The sequence below is a fragment of the Malus domestica genome, chromosome 01 (assembly GCF_042453785.1).
Source record: "Malus domestica chromosome 01, GDT2T_hap1".
Classification (NCBI taxonomy): domain Eukaryota; kingdom Viridiplantae; phylum Streptophyta; class Magnoliopsida; order Rosales; family Rosaceae; genus Malus; species Malus domestica.
In genome coordinates this window covers 24,213,556-24,236,409 of record NC_091661.1, presented here as the reverse complement: position 1 = coordinate 24,236,409, position 22,854 = coordinate 24,213,556, and the positions used below count along the sequence as shown (strand labels likewise).

The following is a 22,854-nucleotide window of genomic DNA, read 5'->3' as shown; positions in this document are numbered from 1 at the left end:
GTGCCCACTAGAGATTTAAAGCTGTGCTTCTTTTCTAGCCGAGAAAAATAATTTCCGCACACGTATATTTTCTACTACTGTTTGTTGTGCATGGGACAAAAAGAACGTGCAGAAATCACTTGACTATGCGAGCGCAGTGCTGCCACAAATCACTCAAGCTACAATAATTTCAATTTTCTTTGATCAAGTAAACTAGAAGATTTGGATCTTGAGAGCGAAACACTTGAATTAAAAGCATTAACACTTGAGAATTTTTATTAATACAGGAAAAAACCCATATCTAGGTGCTGATTCTGCTGAACAAAAAAGAGCATAATTATTTCCTCAAACGAGTATCTGTAAAATTGTACGGAAAAGATTCGCTACCTCCCAGACAAGAGATCTAACAGTCACATTACTCTCATCAGGTCCAACTCTTCAGTCTTTAAGCACTCTTCTTCACCTCCGCTGACTTGATGATGTCGATGAACTCAGGCTGGAGACAAACAGCACAACAGAATCACAAATGTAAGATCACAAATGTCGATAAACTCGGTGACAAGAAAGCTTTTATTTTACTAATGAAACATAGTACGCGTATTTAGTATGCATTGCGAATTTGCGAATGAACATTACCTTTAGAGAAGCTCCACCAACCAAAAATCCGTCAATATCAGGCTGACCAGCCAGCTCTTTGCTGTTTGCACCATTCACAGACCCTGAAAAAATTATTCGATTCAGCCAAGTGTTGTGAAAGGGAACAGAGAAAGACAAGTTGACTCCTTATCTTTCCCATATATACAAAGGAGAACGCGTGCATTTTAGTCAAGAGAGAGCCTTGATAACTGAGTGGACTCCTTAAATCAAGGGGTGTGCTAACCACATAACCTTTTTTACTTCTCACACACCCCTTGTTAAATTATGTCCGTTGATCTTCTTCATTTTATCCGATCCGACGGCCAAAAATTAGAAGGGTGTGTGAGAAGTAAAAAGGGGTGTATGGGAAGAGAACAAACATGTTTATAACTCAAAATGACTTTGGCACATGATAGCTTCCAGTTCCATCCTTACAACAGATTAATCCTACCCTCTAACCTTTTCGAATTTCAATCTTTCACCCAAGTCAGTCATAGTAAATTATGTTTTAATAAGCATCCATTTTTGTATATAAGCAGAATGGTGACTTAAAAGTCCAAGCTCTAGGGTAAAGAAACATGTATACAAATTGTCATAATGCTGCATTATTGGGATAGTTATACAACTTTTCAAAAAGTCACCGACTCTTTTATTAGTTCTATAGATAGTATTCGTCTTGGAGGGGGGAAAAAGCTCATCAGTCAACAGAAATATATTTTAGTTGATTCAAAGTTGTAAGTGAGAAAAGGATGGGATGTCCCAGCACATAAACAACAAATCGATGCAGTAGAGGTGTGAAACATACCTCCATAAATAATGCGGGTTGATGCAGCAACTTCAGAACTGACTTTTGCTTGAAGCCATTTCCTCAATTCAGAATGCACCTGTTGTATGGAGAGAAACATTTGTGTGAAACACAGACAGGGTGAAATATGTATATACATACACAAATGCATACATATAACATATGCATAATATCAGTATATGACCCAGGAAATCCCAACCACAAAAGTGGGTTGGTGATAGTTTTGAAAGAATTGCTCATTCAAGCACTGTTTAATTCAGTTTTATCAGACCATAAAGACAAAGAAGGCTACACAATCTCCTCAAATTGTGCCCATTTTTATTTTTGACCAAGAACATTTTTTCCCAGACCCTGCGTAAAGCGGGAGCCTTGTGCACTGGGTACGATCTTTTAACATTTTTTCCCTTGCTCTAACATACACAAACAACATCGAGTTCAATCTGAAGCTAATATACAAAACCACATCCAGATAATCAGATAAAGGCACCACTTACTTCCTGAGCCTGAGCTGGAGATGCAACTTTCCCAGTTCCAATGGCCCACACGGGCTCATAAGCCAAAACAATATTGGTCCAATCTTTCACTTTCTCTGCAACAGAAAGCATCATTTAGATGAGTAAAGAAAGAAAATTAAGCAGACTCACAAGTCACAACACAACAAATATTCTTCAAACTAACAGTAGGCCAATAAAAAGGAGTTCTGATATGCATTATGTACCTGCAATTGCCTTGGTTTGTGCGGCAACAACCTCCACGGTTGTGCCAGCTTCTCGCTGCTCAAGGGTCTCACCGACACAAGCTATCACCTTCAAACCTTGAGAAAGTGCGTATGCAACCTTATCCGCAACAAACTGAACGAAGTATGTGATATATGAGAAAATATTACGCAGTTGTTATTGATAAATTGATTAACAATACAGGGGAAGGGGAAGCATACCTCATTGGATTCACCCAAAATCAGTCTTCTTTCCGAATGACCAAGAATGACCCATGGAACCTCGAGATTGACTAGCATCTCAGCACTGAATATACACAATAAATCTTTTCAATTTACTTAATCAGAGTAAAATGAGAAATGAAAAACAAAAATTCAATAGACAAGACATGTATGATGCACATTCAATATATTCATGCTTATATGCCTATAGCTCATTGAATTTGTCACTACTAATTCATCACTCATCATCTAAAATATTTCCAGAAAGTCGAAACTAAGTGATAAGGGTTTTGTAAACAAACGATTTTCACAGATTAATGCTTCGTTCTAATGTATTCAATTTTTTTTTTTTTTTACATCAGAACGGATGCCTCTTACTCCGACATTTCCTTATCAGCAATATAATTACATCTCTAATTAAAGTATCAATTTCTAGGCACATCATCAAATCAGTAAAACTACACAAAAATCAGCAATATACATTCTCAATTTCTACAATTCACCGGGTTAAACCCAGATGTCAACACTGCAACGAATCGAAAGCTAGTAAATCATAAATACACACACCTAACTTCACCAGTGAAGGCACCACCCTTCTTGACCCAGCAGTTCTGTGCAGCGACATGGAATTCGGGCCTCAATGAACTCTTCACCACCGGAAGAAACACATACGGTGGGCTAACCACAACCTCTGCAATCAGGAAAAACCACAGAACAAATTAACGGTTTGATAACTCACACAGATCAGTAAATCTCATCAGTTGATTGAAGCAGAAAAAGGCAAATAAATCAGATTGAAATCGAAAAGTAAATAATCGGAGCAATCAACTCACCCACAACATCTTGCGATGGAACTTGTCCCTCATTGAGTATGTTCACGATCTTCTTCACCTCATCGAAGGTTCCGTTCTACAGATTCAGAATCAGCTCAGATTTAACTAAATCATCACTCGGTTCGATCGAAATCAGAGCACAAAACAAATCGGAATCGAAGAAACAAGGATCTGCTTGGTTGCTGAGAAAGTATCGGAATCCGATTATTTTCCGTGAATTTCTTTGATTTTCTCAGCAACCAAACAGATTGAAAGAAAAAAAATACATAGGAGATAACGAATCGGAGAACTCACGCATTTCCAGTTGCCGCCGACGAAGAACTTCCTGCCCATATTTTCTGGATATTATCGAAACCGGCACAACAGAGAGTGTAAACTGCGTTTTAGCCTTTCGGGTTTTTGGGGTCTGATTTAAGTGCGGCTTTCCTTGTTGCCCAAGGGCGTGGAGTCTGTGGATTCCATTTACTTGGGCCCACGTTTTTGGGCGGAATTACGGTTCTGGCCTAGGAATTTGGAATATGCTTTGGAGCATCATTTGGATTATGCGTAATGGATGTGGGGTAGTTTCGTCTATTAATGTGGCCTTAAGGGCCCACTGGTTTTCTTTCCTGTGCGTCACGAGACGTGGGTGGTTGTTAGCGGATTAGGTGGAGCCTTGGCCAGCCGAGTCCATGGATTTTGGTATCCACATTTGTATATGGGTACGGCCCACCCAGGTTCTTAGAGCAAGTCCACCTGAGGTGGAATAGCCCAGCATCCAGTCAAAAAACTGGCCCGACACACAGCCAATTCACTCTAGCCAACAGGATTGATTGGCATCCAGCTCAAGCTGGTCTCTAGGCCAGCCCAAAATTGACAGACCTGGGGATGGGTCATCTGATGCCATGCTGACGCCAACGTGGCGTCAGACACTTTTTTTTTTTTTTAATTCAGGGTCAAGGATTCGTGTCTCGTTCCGGCGGGATATACAGATGTGATGCAGCCTTGTCCACCTTGGAGAGAGAGAGACAGAGAGAAAGCGTTCGAACCCAGAGATGGATTCAAATCGCTGAGAGAGATCTAGCAACACCGAAACCCTTGGACCCGCAAAATAGAACAAGGGGAGAGAGATCTGAGGAGAGCTCAAGCTCTCGGCTTCAATGGTAGGACCTCGCACCATGCACCGATGCCGCATGCAAGGCCATGGTTGGGTTCCTTGAGCTCCAAGGATTACAAAAATAATATTTTGTGTTTGATTTGTTGAAGATTTTGAATAGGAAGAGGAAGGAAAGCTCACGGGAGTGAGCTGGAAAAGAGAGAGGGAGATAGATAGATAGATAGAGAGGGAGAGGGAGATAGATAGAGAGAAAGAGAGAAAGAGAGAGAGAAAGAAAGAAAGGACCGGATAGTGAAAGGAATAAAGAAGAAAAAATAAATTAAATGATAAAATATTAATTGTTATGAATAAAATAATATATATTAGATGGGCTGGGTGCCAGTGTATTTTTAGGGGTGGAGATGTTTTGGCCTATTACTGTTCACTGGGATATATTACTGTTCATTTAATTAGATAAATGCGCTGGATGCTGGCACAAAGTCTTTATGGGTGGACTTGCTCTTAGGTACGACGCCCTTAATCTCTCGAGAGATTGGAGGTGTCAAAACATGGGAAAGGGATCCTCTCCGAATTCTTTCCACCTAATCATCTTTATCAAATAATTCAGATTATTAAAATTTGATTCAATGGTTACAATTAGGTTCAACTTTAAAAATTATAATAATTTTAGCCGTTGAATCATATTTCAAGAACCCGAATTGTTTGATAAGGAGGATTAGGTGGAAGGAATCAGAGAGGATCCCTTTCCCAAAACATGGATTAGTGAGGCATCTCAAATTAAAAAATGGTGGGCCATAATAGTTTGTGAAATTGAGTCGGACGAATAAGGTGGTTTGACTTCAGATTTAAGACTTTATTCATCCAAGGGCATGAGTTTATAGTGGTTTTAGAATGAATGTAAACGGTTATGATTGTGTCTCGCATAACAATTTAAAAGTAGTGGATTTTTTTATTAAATTACCATGCCAACCATATCATACCGATTTTGTGCCAATCGGTAATAGCACGGTATTATACCGAACTGAGATTTTTTGCTAAAGTATTGGTATTCGATATCGTTACCACGACATTACGATACCATACCAAAACATATAAATATATAAATAAATAAATAAATAATGTATATAATATTTCAATATTAGAAAGAAAAAAAAAATCCTTCAGATGCCTCTCACTCCCACCTAAATCGACCACTACCCACATACCAAATCCCCCACAACACCCCAAACCCGCCTTCAAAATCCGACCCTTCTGAATATAAACTAGGAGGCCAGTACATGCACCCAAAAAAGTTTTAAAAAAAACGTATGGGCCTTGAATTGGGTTGAATGAAAAAAATTATATTGTGGTCCAAAAAGTTGGCCCAAAATAAAGTGGTAATTTACCATTACCATATCATACCAACCGAACTATTTGACATACCGAAATTCGGTATACAAGAAGTTTGGCACAATAAGGGTAATCAATTTCACCATACCATAAGTTTTGTATGGTAATTGGTACGATAAAAGTATTGACATCTAATTGTCTGAGATTCCAATTGAAGTGAGCTGCTAAGGCTAAAACCAATTTCACATATGTTAGATTAACTACAGACTTGAACGTTTTACCATTGATTGGAACCTCAGACATCTGTGAGATTGACTAAATCATTTGACAACTAATCTCGCCTCATGCCTTGCTATAGAACTGTGAACACGGAAAATTCCTGAAACGAAAGAGACAAGAACAACGCGCACAAACAAATATTTGTATTTGATGATTTTGGGTTACAATCTCTCTTAAATTTGATCCTCTGATTCAATCTCCGTAAGGTGTGTATTTGTGGATGTGCGATTAATCCAAAGGGTCGTTGGGCTTGATCTAAGGATGAACGTTCTTCAAGGGCCGTGGACTTGATCTTGAAGGTGGATTTGAGCGGATCTTCAAAGGGGGCTTTTGGGCTTGATCTTTGAAGAACAGTAATGAACGGATCTCCAAGGGCTTTTGGGCTTGATCTTGAAGAATGGTTGAACGTATGGATTTGTTGATGTTGTTGATCCAAGGGCCGTCGGGGCTTGATCTTGGATGAACGGATGATGAACGATGGTGCTTTCTTCAAGGGCCGTTGGGGCTTGATCTTGAATTGGTGGAAGTTCTTCAAGGGCCTTTGGGGCTTGATCTTGAATTGGTGGATGGTTGATCCAAGGGCCGTCGGAGCTTGATATTGGAAGAACGATGAACGAGGAACGAAGAACACTTTCTTCAAGGGCAGTCGGGGCTTGATCTTGAAGGTTGACGGATGATTGTTGATCCAAAGGGCTGTTGGGGCTTAATCTTAGGATGAACGATGAACGAATAACGAAGAACGAAGAGAGCTTTCTTGATTCTTCGGGAACCTGGATGCTTGAGAGCTTCGGAGTTTCAGAGCTTCAAGAATTTTGCCTAATGATTTTGGTTCTTTTTACAAATGAATGAATTAGCCTTCTATTTATAGAAATTTCCAAGGCCTAATTTTGAATATAATATTCCAGATGAAATAAGTCGTTTCTGCCAGGTGTTAACACGTGCCCTGTTTGATGACTTTTCCAACTTATTTCGATTTTTTGTTTAGACACACGCTACGTGTAAAATTTATGTAATACATGAGCGTTGAAACTTTGATTTATCGGTCAACATTTATTTACCGAAATTTCGATGTCTACAAGAACCATCCGAAATCTTCTTATTCTTAAATTAATTTGTGATCCACTAAGGGCGTGTTTGTTTGGTCTTGCTAGATTTCATTGGACTGGCTAGGATTATTAGTTAGTGAAATCTTGTGTTTGTCGGCAACGGGGACTAGGGTTAATGAGACCAAGGGGGACTCGCCTAGACTAAATGCCTTACTAGGGGGTCTTAGTGAGACCCCCCCCCCCCCGATTTTGGGCGGATTGCTAAGACCAGCTTCATTTTGCACCTTCCCACTTCACCCCTTCGTCCATTCCGACTCCTATTTTTTTATTCCCATAAAATTTCTCTTCCAACCCCCAAAATTCCACACAAAAAAGCAAAATGATAACAACAACAAATCCATAGAAAAATTATCCCTTTTTTTTGTTGAGAAAATCAGATGAGTGTGAGAAACAGAGAGTGGTGGCGTAGTCGGCGACGATGAAAACATTGGCGCATATCTTGGTTTAGGACGACAGTGGCTTGGGGTCACTGATCAGCTATGTATTCTCTGTCAGCGGGGCCGCATCTTGAAATGCTAGGATGACGAGGTTACGTACAAAGGCCTTGACTCCGACGAGAATGAGGTAGAAAAGACATAGTGAATAGCAAAACTGAGGGGGTTGAAATCGGCCAAAATAGTTTGGATCCTGAGAATTGACCAATAATGGTTGCTTGTGAAGAAGAAAATTGAAACGCAGGAAATAGAGGAGGAAGAAGAAATATATGGATGAGTGTGAAGAGGGAGATAGACGATGGTGATGACGTATGTGTTTTAGTTTTTAGTTTTTAAGGACAAAGTGAATAAAATAAGTGATAAAAGGGTTATTTAGATATAGACTTTTGCAACTTTTATTTTCTAGACAAAAATCCACATAGTTATAAACTTCCAAATAAAACCCAATTTTGAAAATGACTGTCAAGTAGAAAAATAATTGACCTATTACTACAAGATATTTACAACTTGTGCCACAATATTCAAAATAAATCAATAAATGTAATTACTCACCTTAATTACAATGAACAAATAGTTATTACACAAATTATTACCCCTGACATATATATATATATGTGCACAATACTACATATATGTTCAAACATATTATACTAATTAATCTACCTATATGTAAATTTATGATGAGCAACTAACATGTATTTTGTAGGTAAATTAATGTTGAATCAAATAACATTCTTTTATTTAATTAGTAGGTAATATATTTTCCATGTATTATTACTTATATTTGGCACGTTTTATTATAATAAGATATATGTACAAATAATAGGTAAATTAATTTTAAATCAAGTAAAATTACTTTATTTTGTAAGTAAATTAATTTTGAATCAAATTACATTCTTCATTATGTAGGTATTTTATTTTGTATGTATCATATATTGAACACATTTTATTATTATAGGTACAAATAATAGGTAAACTAGTATTGAATAAAAAATATTATTTTTTATGTAGGCACATTATTTTGCATCTATAGGGTTTGCTTTATTATGTAGGTAAATTATTTTGCATGTACTTTACATTTATTGGGTAAATTATTTTTCTTTTTTTTTAAGCATCTAACATTTTAAAATTTGAATAGTAGGTGCACTAAATCAAATAACATTTTGTTTGTACGTAAATTATTTCGAATGAATTTTTACGATATCAGGCATGTTTTTGTTTTTTTTTTTAATTTTTTTTGTGGGTTATATATATATATATATATGTGTGTGTGTGTGAAATAATTTACCTACATTTATTTGTAAAATATAATTTGATTGACTAAACTAAGCATGTATTATTACATATAGTAGGCATGTTTTATTGTTATTATATATTAGGAAATAAATTCATTATTTTTTTATTTTTGTAAAATCATTAAATCTTCCTTACAATCCGTATAGAATTAATGGTGTACATCAAACATTCAAATATGGGTATATTAGGCATCAAAAAATTTTAAATGTGTAAAGTCTAATATAATTAATGAATTTGCTGATGTGGAATCTAGTCAATGTGTTTTGTTAGAGTAAAAAACTTATTTCGGGTTTTATATGGAGAAAATTAAGCTTTAGGGGTTAAAGTCATATTTTCAGTAAAACAAATTTGGGTATCAATAATATATTAGTTTGTTGGTTAATCTAATACTATATCAAACGCTTCACAATTTTTATCGTGCTTAATCCAAGTTAAGCCAATCTAATTTAGTCCTTGAAGCTAGTTCAGTACGAGTTAATTCGATGCAACAAACACATCCTAAATTTGTATGAGGAGGTAAAGGAACCGAACTCTAAGTGTGTTGAGAATGTAAGGCATGAAATAATTAAATTTTCAAGTGTGACGACTAATTTGCATGCGTAGTTTTTTCGGTAGGGCAGATGCCAATTTGCCAAATGCCATGTATATATGTAGATTTTTTTTATGCATGCGTGGTGTTATATATTTCCTGTGTTTTTTAATTTGATGTAATTATTTAATTTAACATTCACTAACAAGTCATGCTTAATGTATTTTTTAAAGTTTAGAGTCATACTTTAACGTTGTTTATGTAAGTATTGCTGCGGCGTGCGTGCAGATGTTTGGTTTGGTGGTCTTTTTAGTGCAGCTTTGACATGTTGTTTCTTGTAGCATGTCACGGTCGCCTACTCGTTTTCTAAATGGGTAAGCACTAACCTAGTTGGAACTTGGATTATTCATATTTTACTTATGTAAAACTTATTAAGTTGTGCGTTGGATGAAGTACTTTACTTTTATGAGTTCCGACAAAGTACTTTAAACGTAAGAAGATATATATTTACTTGTTCTGTCCAATAAGTGTGCCTGAATTTAGTGATACATATTAGGTTTGGTGTTAGATGTTATGAGTATATAGGGTCCTATGCCAAAGATGTAGGCTTTGAGACTGTGACAATAGGTATAAGCTCCAAATCCAACGGTCTAGATCACATGTTTGAAACTTTGGAGTTATGGTTTCTTGTAGTTTCGTGTCTTTGGTGCAAGATCTTAGGGTAAAGAGTTGAAGTATGCCATGTTGTAATAGAATTTGATGCCTATATTGAGATTTTAAACTCCTTCACAACATTGTACAAGAAATTCACCAATTCCCAACTTTAATTATGAAATGAGCAGTTTTAGATTTGATTATCGTTAAAGACGAATTTGAACCACATTATTGATAGACCATTGTGAGGCTAAGCTCATCATCTCCATTTTGAGTGTAGATAATATCGTTTGTTAAAAAAAAAAAATCCGAAATGAGCAATTTCATAAAGGATTTGGGCCTCCACACCTCTCCTTGATCAAAAGGATTCGGCCTGCCTCTTCTAAATCCAAAATTTTGAGCTGGACCTCATTTCAAGTCCAACCATCGGAGCGATCAATCTATTTTAAATTTATTATTTACAATTTATATACATAAACTTTGTAGCAAAATTTAAAAAATAAAAGAAATTAACGGGTTATCCTTTTTTTTTGGGCAAAAACGGGTTATCCCTTTATCATCACAAGATTTAGCTGAAACAATTATTTTCAAATTCTAAATTTTAAAATGATCAACTCTCAAGATATTGATGATATCTAGATACTTAGGGTCTGTTTGGTATTTTATTTGAAAGAATCGAAAAAACGAAGAGATCAAATTGCAGGAGAGACGAAAAATGTGTAAAAAAAAACTCACTTTTTATGTTTTTAAAGAATAGACTATATTTTTTTAGTTAGTATTGAGTTGAGTTTTTGAAAATAGTCATACTAAACAAGTTTTTAAAACCTAAAACTTGAAAATTATTTTTACGTTTAAAAAGTTAGATTCAAGTAAAGTACCAAACAGAACTTTAATTATTTTTCAATTTTTTTTTTTGAAATGTGACCATGAAAGAAAACAAAATTTAAATATTGTCTCATGAAAATGAAAATTTTCCCGCCACCAAAGTTAGGGTTTATAAATCCCCAATTGTGCACCGCCATTTATGATACAAGCGGCCGCGCCATTCCATTCTGCATCCCCAAATATCCGAACCCAATTGACTTAATTCGAGCTCAAATTGCAACGCTATCACTCTCAATTCTTCATCGGAATTGCTTATTCAAGGGATGGCAGGCCAAACCGATCCCAGCCTGTCTATCTTTTCCGGCGAAGAGGTTCAGCTCTCTACCACTGCGTGTTCATCTATTTTATAAGCTTATTATGGTTGTTTTGTTTTAATTTCGACCATTTCTGTGAATTTAATATAGAATTGTTGAAATCGCAGGTCGAGTTTATGGCCGAAGACGAAATGGTGGAGATCGTTCCCAATATGCGAATGGATCCTCTCAACATGCTCTGTGTAAGTTGTTCACTTTTTACATGTTATTGTATGGTAGACTGAGCTGGTTTATGCTGGTGGGTAACTTTAACTATGGATTTACAGGGAGATTTTGGTCCATTCTACCCGCAAATGGCAACCCAAGTACCGTTGTGGCTGGCGATTGCTATGAAGAAGAGAGGGAAATGCACAATTCGGCCCCCAGAGTGGATGTCTATCGGTGAGTCCTGCTTCTTTGGTGTTAGTTTGATTTCTGGTTCTGTGTTTGCAACATGATATCTAAGAATGTCGAAGAAATGCGCTTGAAAGGATTGATTTGTTTGAATATCCTGTAAAGTTTTATGCTTTGATGGCAAATGTATTTGGGTAGTTACCATGCTGCCTTTGTCATTGCAAATAGTTCAAAATTTGTTGGGCTTCTTTTGGCTGCCGTTGTGGGGTATTTTCGTTGGAATTGCTTGTGAGCCTTAGCATCAGCAGTTAACATGTTAGAGTTTTATGGTTTATTGTTGAAGGAAAAATAAATGACATCAAGAGATGATCAAGGCTAGACGTAAGTTAGATTGACATGAGAATTTTTGAATTTAGTATATGCATAGACGTAAGTTGTAGTCTCGGTCTTGGAGCCTCAAGTCTTAAGGTTGATCGGATTGAGTTATGTATGTAATGGAATGTTGAAATATACGTATTTAACTGGAACCTTTTCATTTGTTGAATTTGGTAGTACTTAGTACTTAACATGGAATCGGAACTCAAATGCATTTCCATTATGTTGAACTCTCTAGTCATATGCTATCAGTAATCTAAAGCATTCCATTTCTTTAACTTATGTTTTGGGAATAGAAAACTTGACTCGGATTTTGGAAGCAGAGCGTGATTCTCAGGCAGCATTTCAAGTTCTACCTTTCCATTATGTTGAAATCTCTAGCCTTCTTTTTGAATAGTAAGTTGTGAAACATTGTACATATTCTATATTTCATTGTAAAAGTATGTTGATGGCATCTGAAACTTTTTTGATGATAGTGCACCTGACGACATTCCTGACATATATATGGTGAGTTCAGGACTCTTTCAACCTTTATTTAACTATCAATCATATTTGCAATGATCTCACTGTAGTTATTTCTAATAGGTGAGGTCTCTTATTAACGACATAAGGGATGTAAGGTTTCATAAGGTTGAGACTAGCTTAGAATCATTTGAGGAGGCTCACTCTTCTGCAGTGATGGTATGTGCATTTATCTATGGTGCAATTGGATGAACCGGTTGGAACAACTTTGAATGCATTGTTATATTATATGGAACTCTTTTTTTATGTCATTTAATATGGAATTCATGATGGTGGTATTATATCCACGGGCACATATCATATATATTGTATCTGAACAGCATGTATTATCAATGAGTGTGTGAGTGTGTGGTCCACTGTGAGAGAAAGAGCATTGAGTACTTCTACTATGTGTTTACTTTGTTTTTCCCTTTTAATTGGTGCTCTTGAGCAGATTTGATTTGTACTTGCAGGTCAAGGATCTATCTGCCATGGAAGTGAATTTAGTTCGCCCATTTGTTGGGAGAGCCTTACAGGCATTTTACAAGCATGGCAGTCCAGAGCTGGTTCCAAATCCAGATGGAATGTCTGCCAGACGGCTACAAGCAACTGATAACATACCAAGAGTAAGTGCCTATGTGATCCATACTCTTTTCTTTTCTTTGTTTAATAGAATTGAGAAGGTGAAGCGATTGATTGTGTAATTTGTTGGGAGGGACAATTTGTTTCATCAACTCTGACTCGCTGTTTTTGATTTATTTATCTGAGAAACACTGTTTATAAAAAAAGGTTTATTAACTCCATTCTGTTTTTTCAGCGCCCTCTGCGGAGACGGTAATAGCTTTCATAGAGGCAGCATGTACCTTTCAATTCAGCCATAACCACTAATTTCAGCATGCTCGCAAGGAAAGTACTTCTTTCCCCGAAAACCATTCATAGTAATAACCCTGTAGTTAAATAATGTTTTCTGTTGAACCATCACAGAGTAATGTTATTTTGTCCTTACAGTTATAAGACATTGCTCTAATGCAGATGAGAAAGATAACCTGAAATTTAATTGCTTGTAGAATAATCTATGTCTGGCAATTACTGATGTCTGTTTGTGACTACAAAATGTTGTAGACATTGGTGCATGTTCCTTGATCTTTCTTGATAATTTTGTCTAGTTCATCCTGGTACCTAGGCTCTAGCTTTTTGAAGCGCTGTGTTTATGAAATATTGGCCTGTGATTGATTGCTTGGTGTTCGATTCATAAACCACTAGTGTCTCTTTAGTGCCTTCCTCCTTTTTCTAGTTCATTGGTGTTTGATAACTAAACAGCACTGTTGGAAGCTTTTAACCACTTTGTCTTTGAGTCTATCTCAATGAAATTCTTACCAACGCATAAACATTAACTGAGTGATTGTAACTTATGATGCAAGCTTATTGTTGTTGAAAATATAGTTATCTTTCAAGCTTCCTGGAACTTGGATTTCGGCATATTTGTCCAGTGCTCGTATGAATACATATAGCTACATTCCTAATCCCCCTCTCTCTCTCTCTCTCTCTCTCTCTCTCGTGGTACTCATGCATTCAGGGACATATAAGAACAGAATTTAGCTTTATGCTTAAACTATTGGATTAAGAATCTGCCTGTTTTGTATTGTTGATGCTTTTCTTCTGTATGCAGATAGATTGGAATAAGTTTTATATAGCATATAGGTTGCTTTCTCATGCACTTTGAAGTTTGAAGAGAATCACTTCTCCAAAATCTCTTTCTTTTGAAATATCTTTAGGACTTAGGACAGAACAATTTGCTGCATCAATGATTTTCTAAAATTGTTCTAAAATATTAGAAAAATAAAATTAATTATTTGCCTTGATGTTTATCTTTATTTCCAGAATCATCGAAGGGAATCTTGTTTTAAAAAAGGACTGGATTGACATTTGGATATTCCTGAGTGGTCCAAGTAGTAGATAGGGCCATAACATGGCTCATGTTCCCTCTGACCCCCCTCTAAATTAAAGGGGTAATTTATAATGCACATGCATTTTGGTTGTCCAGTTTTGTCTTCAACGTTAGGCCAAAATACAACCCACAAAAACAGAGGGGAACTTATGGATTTAGATGTCTAATCCTCAAGTTCTAAAGAAAAAATTAAGTTAAATGACATCTTGGGATTTTGAAGTGCTTTTTCGGTAGCTAAAAGCGTTTTTAGACAACCAAAATAAGAAGACGATACTGCTTCTAGATTGTAAAGGCATATGGAGGTGTGAAATTTTATTGAAAATTTTGATGTGTCTCTAACAAACTGCCTCTAGCAAAAACACTTATGTGCAAAAGTGTTTTCCAGATAAGCATTTTTCAACGGATCCATTTGGATATATGCTTAGTTGTTGCAGAAGCCTAGCTTTTTTTTATTAATTATTCCAAGGTTTTATTTTATTGTGAATTATTGGATTCCAATTTCGCAATCATTAGCTTATCCGAAAGGGAAACTTTGATATTTCAGATTGATAGGTGAGTGTTTAAATTTTGTTTGGCTCCTTTGAGCCGTTGCGTATGCTTTAGCTACCATGGCTTCCAGCCTGGCCGATGTCCAATTTGTTGGTGTTTCTTATTTCTGTTTCGGTGTTCCCCTCTCGATCTCTCTTTTCATGAGACGTGAGAAGAGAGATAAAAAGGAGAGCACAACGAAACACCGATGACGAATTCCTCCAGCATGATCACGAAGCTGTTAACTGTTCGGTCTGTTTTACAGAACCCGTTTAAGCGGTAGGTGTTATTACTTGGGCTGCAAGATTAGTTGGTTGTTAGAAATGTGAACATATTGTGAAAAAATTAAAGCCCTGGGCTCGAGGACGGGGTTATCCTATAAAAAGATCCACTTATCATATAACTATTGTATTGAAAGATATATCTTTAGATGAAGAGGAAGAACTAGACAAAAGGAAATTCTATAAATTAGACTTGAGGAATACTTAAAGGAATAATATTTTATATTATAAAAAAAATACAAATATGCTATATTATGTTATGCTTAAAAAAAATCGAATGAATTAAAAAAAATACAAACAGATTGAACAATGAGGTATTCATCAATTTACCCCTTGAAATTGTAAGGATTGGCCAATTTCCTCCTTCAACTCTCATAATTAGTCAATTTGCACTCTATTGTTAATTTAAAAAATTTTTCATCTATTTTTCCTTTGTAGGTATCTGTAAGACTGCCTTTAAAGGGCAAAAAAGTCATTTTCCCTACACATTCTATCTTCTTCCTTTTCTTCGAACTTTCTCTTGCCATTCCCTTTCTTCAAGCCATGACTACTGCCAACGCCTCCCTCCTCCGCAGTTTGTAGCCCAGTCCATTTGATTTGTTGCTTTTGCAGTTTGCAGCTGCCCACACCCCCTCGCCTCCTCCCTCGACCTTGTCTACCTCTGTTAAGGTGTAGGGAAACCTACTTAATGGAAAATGACAGTAGGGTGCAAATTGAAAAAATGATAATAGGGTGCAAATTGACTTTTTTTGCCCTTCAAAGGCAGTTATGCGGATATCTACTTAATGGAAGAATAAATGGAAAATTAAAAAAATTAACAATAGGGTGCAAATTGACTAATTATGAGAGTTGAGGGGGAAAAATTGTCCAAAATTAAAGTTGAGGGGGAAAATTGGCCAATGATCACAAATTCAAGGGGTAAATTGATGAATAGCTATTGAACAATTGATGCTGAAGAAAACGTGTGGACTGCTTTGTTGTTTTTTTTTAAAATTTTTTTTGTGAGATGGCGACTTTTTTCTTTTGGTTGAAGTTTGAAGTCTAAAGATGGGTGACTAAGAATTAAGTATTTGAAACAAATACAAGTTTGGCATGTGGACCTTTTTTTTTTTTTTTTTCACATTTGGTTTTGCAACCAAACAAAAGGGGAATATAAACATTTTCTTTGTTCACATTTTGTATCATATCAAATTGTTCATTTCACAATTTGGAACTTAGCAAGTAAATTGTGAGTTAGAAATGATTTTCTTGCACTAATTTTTCTTATTTTTGCACACTTTTGTATATTTTTATTCATCAATTTTTGTTTGAGTTATTTAATATAAATAAACAGATGTACGTAATGAGAGAAAATATATGCGTTGAAATCATATTTTGTTTTATAATAATTTGGTTTATCATTATCTCTTAATATTATTCATTGTTCTATGTTTTTTAGAAATTGATGACTATTCATAGCTATTCAAAACAAAGACTTGAATAATGACCACAAGAAGTCGCTAAAGCATGTCGTTCCTCTTCTTTGCATTCAAATTAAAAAATTTCTTTTCGAAATTTAAAAAAAAGGAAAACTAATGAAAATAGTTTGAAAATTTTGAATTTTAACGATAAGGACAAAATAAAGGTAAAATGAATAGTATCAGGATTGATTTTTTAATGTTAAAATGTAATTTTTTTGTTAAAGTGAACAGTACCGCGGATTTTTAGTTAAAATTTTGCTTAAATGATCTTTATCGATTGAGGGGATTTAACAAAGAAAAAGTTGAGAGTATGGCAATTAGCGCGTAAAACACGTGAATGTAAATGAAAGTGGGGCTGGATCTGGGACCAAAACTGACCGACCATCCAATGTGAAAAGGAAAAGCACGAGTTCGGTTCGGTCGGGTTGCACACTTGCCTACCAAGTGTCTTCATCACCTTCTTTGAACCTACTTCATAAGATTAAGCGCGACAAAGTGAAAGAAACTTCCTCACAGCCGCGTGTGGTCCCCACACTGGCGCGTCTGCTCTTATTACCGCCAAAATCTTTTTGTTTTTGTGTTTCACTTTTACAAACCCCTATTTTAAACCACCTCTTAATATACTGGTGTGAAAGTTAAATTTGTGGTCAGAAGAGGTTGAAATGTCTTTATGAGTTGTTCTGATTTTTGGAATCAATGGATAACCGTGGTTTGTCACCAGTTGTCTTCCTTTAAAAAAAAAAAACACCTTAATGTACCAAGAAGAAAACTTTGAATTCAAGCTCGATGCCATGAGGGCGGAATACAATTGATTTTTTTTTTTGGTCAATAGGAATACAATTGATTTAAGTAGGGGTGGGCTCGAAAAATTGAAAACGAAAAAAAAGTGGTCACCGTGTTGGGACCAAAAAAATTAAACAAAAGAAAATATAACTGAATTTAAAAAAAATTAATTGAATCGGACCAAAAACTATTGGTTTGGTTTTTGTTTTAGAGGTTCAAAAAACAAACTGGACCAATGAAATATAAATTAATATTGTAATTTATTAAAGAATAAGATAGAGATTCATTTTTTGTGTCCAATTTCAAGTCAACAAAATCCTACAAAGATCAAATTTCTTACAAAGTAAAAAAAAATCCAAAAGCCTAAAAAGCTTTAGCCTATCTTCCATTTTGTTTTTAAGGAAAACTAACGAAAAGTCCAAAAACACTTTAATTTTAATGAAAAATGACAAATAAAGGTGTATTGAATAGTACTAGAGAAAGGTAAAAATGTGATTTTTCGTTAAAAGTGAACAGTACCGGAAGTGTTCGTTAAAACTCTTTTTTTTTTGTATCCCCTTCCCGTCTCTCCCATCTTCTTCCTCTGCAACTTTTATTCTCTCTTTTCTCCCATCTTATTCTTTGAAAAAAATTATAACGGCTAAAGAACCGTAACATTAAATAATATAGCCTTTGAATTCACATCCATTTTTCATAAGAAGCACTTGAATTTTAACTAAAACCAATTTCATAAGAGAGTTCCTTACAAAAACATGGTCAAATTTAGGAACCACTTTACATAAAAAAAAATATGTCATTCAATTTAATCATATTATATGCCAGTGACGTAATCAACAAAATATACAAGCAGGGAGTAGGACTCTCTACCCTTCTATTCCCATCTCCTTCCCTCTCCTCCTCTCACACATTGTTTTTTTGTCTTATTATCTCTATAAAAAAATCAATATAAAATGTTGACGTAACTTAACCGTGACCATTCAAATAGGAGGGGATAAAATGGTAGAAAGATTATGAGGGTTTAGGATTAACGTGGCTTAACCGTGTCTTATTATTTCTATAAAAAAATCAATATAACAATGTAGAGTCATAAGTTGTTCTTGACTCGATAAATTAATCATACCTAACTAGTTGGTTTCCGCTGTGGCGCCATCTTCCACTCATCATAAATCCTGCCTTGCACAACAAACGTATCATCATTCATCACCCATCGTTTCTGGACCACCCATCGTTTTTGGAACCACTTCTATTTTTAGAACGATATAAATGAGGGCTAATAATTTCGTATTTTTCAGATAATAATTGCATCCCTATCGCGAAAACGATTCCTCCTAATAATATCTGTATATTTCCTTAAAAATAAATAAAAATAAATAAATACTAGTGATGGCTGAATACTTTCAAATCGATTCTCGTTAGCAACAAAATACGAGACACCTGTCCAATTTAATTAATTAATTAATTAATAGCTGTCAACCAAAGAAGAGATTTTTCAGTATAATCGTTATACAATAGGTATCGTTATATAAATAGTGAATTATGTGTGTTAAAATGTTAATAGCTTAAAAATTAAAATTTTATATCGCTTACATCAAGACAAATGATGTGCTATTCGTGTTCTGGTTCGTAACTAAAAATTTCTTTCAACAAAAGAAGGGATCTCCGTGTAACTTGGGGCTCACGTCATTTTCCATTCAGGCGGTGTCCGTGCCCCAGTCCTTTTTTTTTTTTTATTGTTGTGGAAACCGTGCCCCAGCTCTTTAATCTTTCCATTTTCTCCATTTGTTTGGTCCCCAAGCCCAAGGGGATATATCTCTACCTATTCACGGAATTCCCATTTTGCCCATGTCCTTATCAACATAATTGCTCAATCAAATAAGGTTTTCTGTCTTATGATTCAAAGTTTATAATAAAAAAATATATATATATTAGTAGTTTTAGCATATGAAACTAATGTGACTAATTGGTTGATAAAAGAGTTACGTCAATTTTAAAATTTAATTTTCTACATGTTATCAGCATAATTGACTCACAAGCTCTATTTTAAGATTCAATGTGCTTTTATTAACAATTGATTCTAAATATTTTCATTAAATGTGATTTCAGTCATTTTAAAAGCATTTTCAAACAAGTTATATAATTATTGTTCTCTAAGAGTCGAATCAGCATTGTGACTTGGGAACAAGGTTAGAATATTTCCAAGATGTACCAAACAAATACCAACTTGGAAAATAAAAAGTCCTTATTTTTCACAAATTTGAAACTTTAAGCAACAACCGACGAAGAAGCCAATTAGGAACCAAATTGTTACTAATGACAGGTATTTACGTTAATTAAGAAACAAAATCCAGCAGACAACAAATCACCATAAACAAGTTTAAGAACACAAACCTCATTACCATCCAAATACAATTTCCACCTTATCCATTTTCCCTCGATTATTTCGGTGGGAGCGCCCCAGGATTTCTTGGTCCCAAAGCTAGCACCCAGGGTACTTCCGTCATTTCCCACCACTCTCCTCCCCCTCTATATATGTTTGGTTCCAATTCCTATCCCATTGCTTTCGTTCCGGCCACTTTTTCTCTCCCTCTGAAAAAAATCAAATCCAAATTTCACCAAAAAAAATCACATTTCTGAATACCAAAATCAAATTTCAGAAAAAACCCAACAGTTCGGAACATTTTAATTTTAATTTTATTAATTTATGAGATTTTATTTCGGATTTTTGAGAGATTACGAGGCTTTGTGGTTAAATTTGCAGCTGGCGGTTGAGGTAGGTAGCTAGGGCTTTTGGGAGGAGGAATATGATCGGGTGCGGCGAGCTCTAACGTTGGATTTAAGAGATGATTGCTATGCGCTAGGAAGAGGAAGGGTCGTGGTGATCGTTAGAGAAGAAACGACGGCATTTTGGGGGGTGGGAATGGACTGCCGGGTGGTGTGCATGGCGGGCGGCGACGTTTGGGTGAGGGGTCAGATCGGAGGGGCTTTAAGCCACGAGAGCGAGCACGACCTCGCTCTCATGGTCACTGATTTTTGGGAAAACGGTAGCGTTGGAGCGGAGTCTTGGTGTAGCAGCGACAGCGATTCTGCTCTCTCCGATCTCGGTCGCCTCGCCGATAAAATTCCGGTACGAATTATATTGCTTGCTCGTTTTGTTTTGTAAATTTGGAAACTCAAAATTAATTGCTTGTTTGTTAATTAAGTTTTTGACTAACTTCTAATTTGAGTCAAATTTTTGAACTTTCCCTAAATTCCCAAATTTTAAGAGTTGGAAAGTTGAATTCGGCTTTTCGAATTCGAAAGCAATGATTTTTACACCCACTTTTGATGTCCAGTTTTGGGTTTTATTTTGGTTCTGCAATTTCATATGGCTGAGTTGTTCAGCTTCATATTTTACCCATAATTTGTTTTGTAACTTATAAACTTCAGAGTATTTATTAATTTTTCTTTCTATCAAATTCGAATTTGAGTCAAATTCTTGTATTTTTGCTAAATTTCCAATCTTTTAAAAAAGTTCGAAGTTGAATTCAGCTTTTGTAATTCGAAACCGATTATTTTTACACCCAATTTTCATGTCCAAATTTGGGTTTTATTTAGATTCTTCAATTTCATGTTCTGCCCATGATTTTTGCACAATTTTGAATGGTGGTATGGGATTGGGATTGCAGTTTTTCAAGCGTTCAGTGGCTCAGTACGAAAACGATTTGACGTCTGTGGTTCATTCTCTGATACTGTCCATCAGCGAGAACGATCTTAATTTTGTGAAGTCAGGTCAATGCAATTCCAGCTGCATCAAGTTTGATCTGGTTAAGCTTCTGAGGCTGTCTGGTTATGATGCTGCCGTGTGCGCGGCTCGGTGGCAGGGCACTGGCAAGGTCCCTGGAGGTATGCTATTCGTCTCAATTCTGCAGAAGCTTAATTTTATAGAATTTGGGTTGTTCTTTCCTGCTGTTGTTCTGTCGTTGGGTGCATGAAACCCTTCTGTTTATATCTGCTCCCTGTCTGAGATGTAAACCAAACCCCGACCAATATACGGTACTGTGATCCTACAAACTATGTTCAGAAATCAGTACAAAATGTTTCATAGGCTTCTGACTTTGTCTGCTCAATTAACCTGGTCCTATAGGTTTCTGATTCCATTTGAGGTGTGGTAATTCTCAAGTTCTATCATTTTGAGAGTTTTTTTTGTCCGTATCGTCTTTTCGCAGGGGATCATGAATATATTGATGTGGTGAACTACAACAATTTGGGGAGCTCTGAGCGCCTTATCATTGACCTTGATTTCAGAAGCCACTTTGAAATAGCTAGAGCGGTTCAATCGTATGATAGAATATTGAACTCACTACCAGTTGTTTATGTGGGCTCCTTGACTAGGCTGAAACAGTATCTTCAAGTTATGGCCGAAGCTGCTAGATCTTCCCTCGAGCAGAACTCGATGCCTCTACCTCCGTGGAGATCACTCGCTTATCTGCAAGCGAAATGGGAATCTCCGTACCAGAGACAGTTTAATATAGACGAACAGAATGTCAACGGTTCCTACAATTTTGACCACAAGCAATGCAGTGCGCATTTGAAGATGCTGCAGTCTCTGCTTCAGTCTGAAATTGAAGCAGATAGGCTGTTGAAGCAGATAAACAACGATCATATTAGGAAGCACAAGCCCGATAGGCGGAGGCACTCTTTGTTCAGGACTCACTGAGAATGTACACATTTTCGGGCCTTGAGGCGAGAGAGGGCTCTTGGTGAGACAATTGTATTGCGGCTTTTCAGATTTTTTTTCCCAGACCTTAAATAAGCATGAATCTCCGATTCAGAACGAAGGCAGGTTCATATAGCCAACATGAATAGCAATAAGTCATACTATAGTTGATAAATTTCCACTGTTCGTTCTTGCTGGGGAGTCTTTCATGATTCTTTTACTTACTCTGCACTCGCGTCAAGCAGCACCACCGGGTTTTCGGAATTGCTGCAGGTTCAGTCCAGCAGCATCAACGGCCGATCAAGGCGGTACAAGTTCTTGCTCGACTACGATGCATCAATTTTCCCATTGTATCTGTTTTTTGTTCTTTGTTATCCTCTTGAATGTATCCCTTTCCCCTAATTTTTCTGGGCCAAGGAAATTTTGTCACTGTTATCTTTTTTCTGTTTTCCATTTCTGCAAATGTTGAGTTCATAACTTCCCCAGCAGAACAACTTTAATTTTTTTTTAACCCTAATAATGATGTTGATGTATTGTTTTTTTTTTTACACAGGCAGATTTTGTTTTTTCTTTATGTCTTGTGTATCATGCATGACATGTACCGGGGCCATGTTTTTATGTTTCCGGTATCCTGAAAAATTCTCAAATAAACCAAATGATGATAATATTAAAGGAGTTTTAACGAAATTTTTTTGATACTGTTTACTTTTAACGAAAATGATATTTTTACTTTAAAAAGTCGTTCTTAGTACTATTTACTCACAACAAATTTTTGTCATTTTGATTAAAACTCAAAAGTTTTCAAGACAATAATTTTCCTTAATATTAATCCATAAA

At 35.9% G+C, this 22,854-nt stretch overlaps 3 protein-coding genes across 3 annotated transcripts; 2 read left to right on the top strand and 1 right to left on the bottom strand.

Annotated features, from left to right (window-relative positions):
- Window positions 1-208: 208 nt before the first annotated feature.
- LOC103434073 (triosephosphate isomerase, cytosolic) lies at window positions 209-3,746 on the bottom strand. Its single transcript, XM_008372387.4, has 9 exons — window positions 3,485-3,746; window positions 3,191-3,266; window positions 2,925-3,048; window positions 2,358-2,442; window positions 2,139-2,271; window positions 1,915-2,009; window positions 1,421-1,499; window positions 616-698; window positions 209-475 (listed from the first exon to the last, which is right to left on the bottom strand). The coding sequence occupies exons 1-9, from the start codon at window positions 3,521-3,523 to the stop codon at window positions 425-427; spliced, it is 765 nt and encodes a 254-aa protein (XP_008370609.1). The 5' UTR covers window positions 3,524-3,746; the 3' UTR covers window positions 209-424.
- A 7,145-nt stretch (window positions 3,747-10,891) lies between these two features.
- On the top strand, window positions 10,892-13,435 carry LOC103434084 (DNA replication complex GINS protein PSF2-like). Its single transcript, XM_008372397.4, has 8 exons — window positions 10,892-11,109; window positions 11,220-11,294; window positions 11,379-11,493; window positions 12,117-12,216; window positions 12,297-12,327; window positions 12,406-12,501; window positions 12,795-12,947; window positions 13,139-13,435. Exons 1-8 carry the CDS (start codon window positions 11,062-11,064, stop codon window positions 13,157-13,159), a joined length of 639 nt encoding a protein of 212 aa, XP_008370619.1. The 5' UTR covers window positions 10,892-11,061; the 3' UTR covers window positions 13,160-13,435.
- A 6,289-nt stretch (window positions 13,436-19,724) lies between these two features.
- Window positions 19,725-22,563, top strand: LOC103434094 (uncharacterized). Its single transcript, XM_008372406.4, has 3 exons — window positions 19,725-20,445; window positions 20,987-21,203; window positions 21,527-22,563. The coding sequence occupies exons 1-3, from the start codon at window positions 20,239-20,241 to the stop codon at window positions 22,015-22,017; spliced, it is 915 nt and encodes a 304-aa protein (XP_008370628.2). The 5' UTR covers window positions 19,725-20,238; the 3' UTR covers window positions 22,018-22,563.
- The last annotated feature ends 291 nt before the right edge of the window (window positions 22,564-22,854 follow it).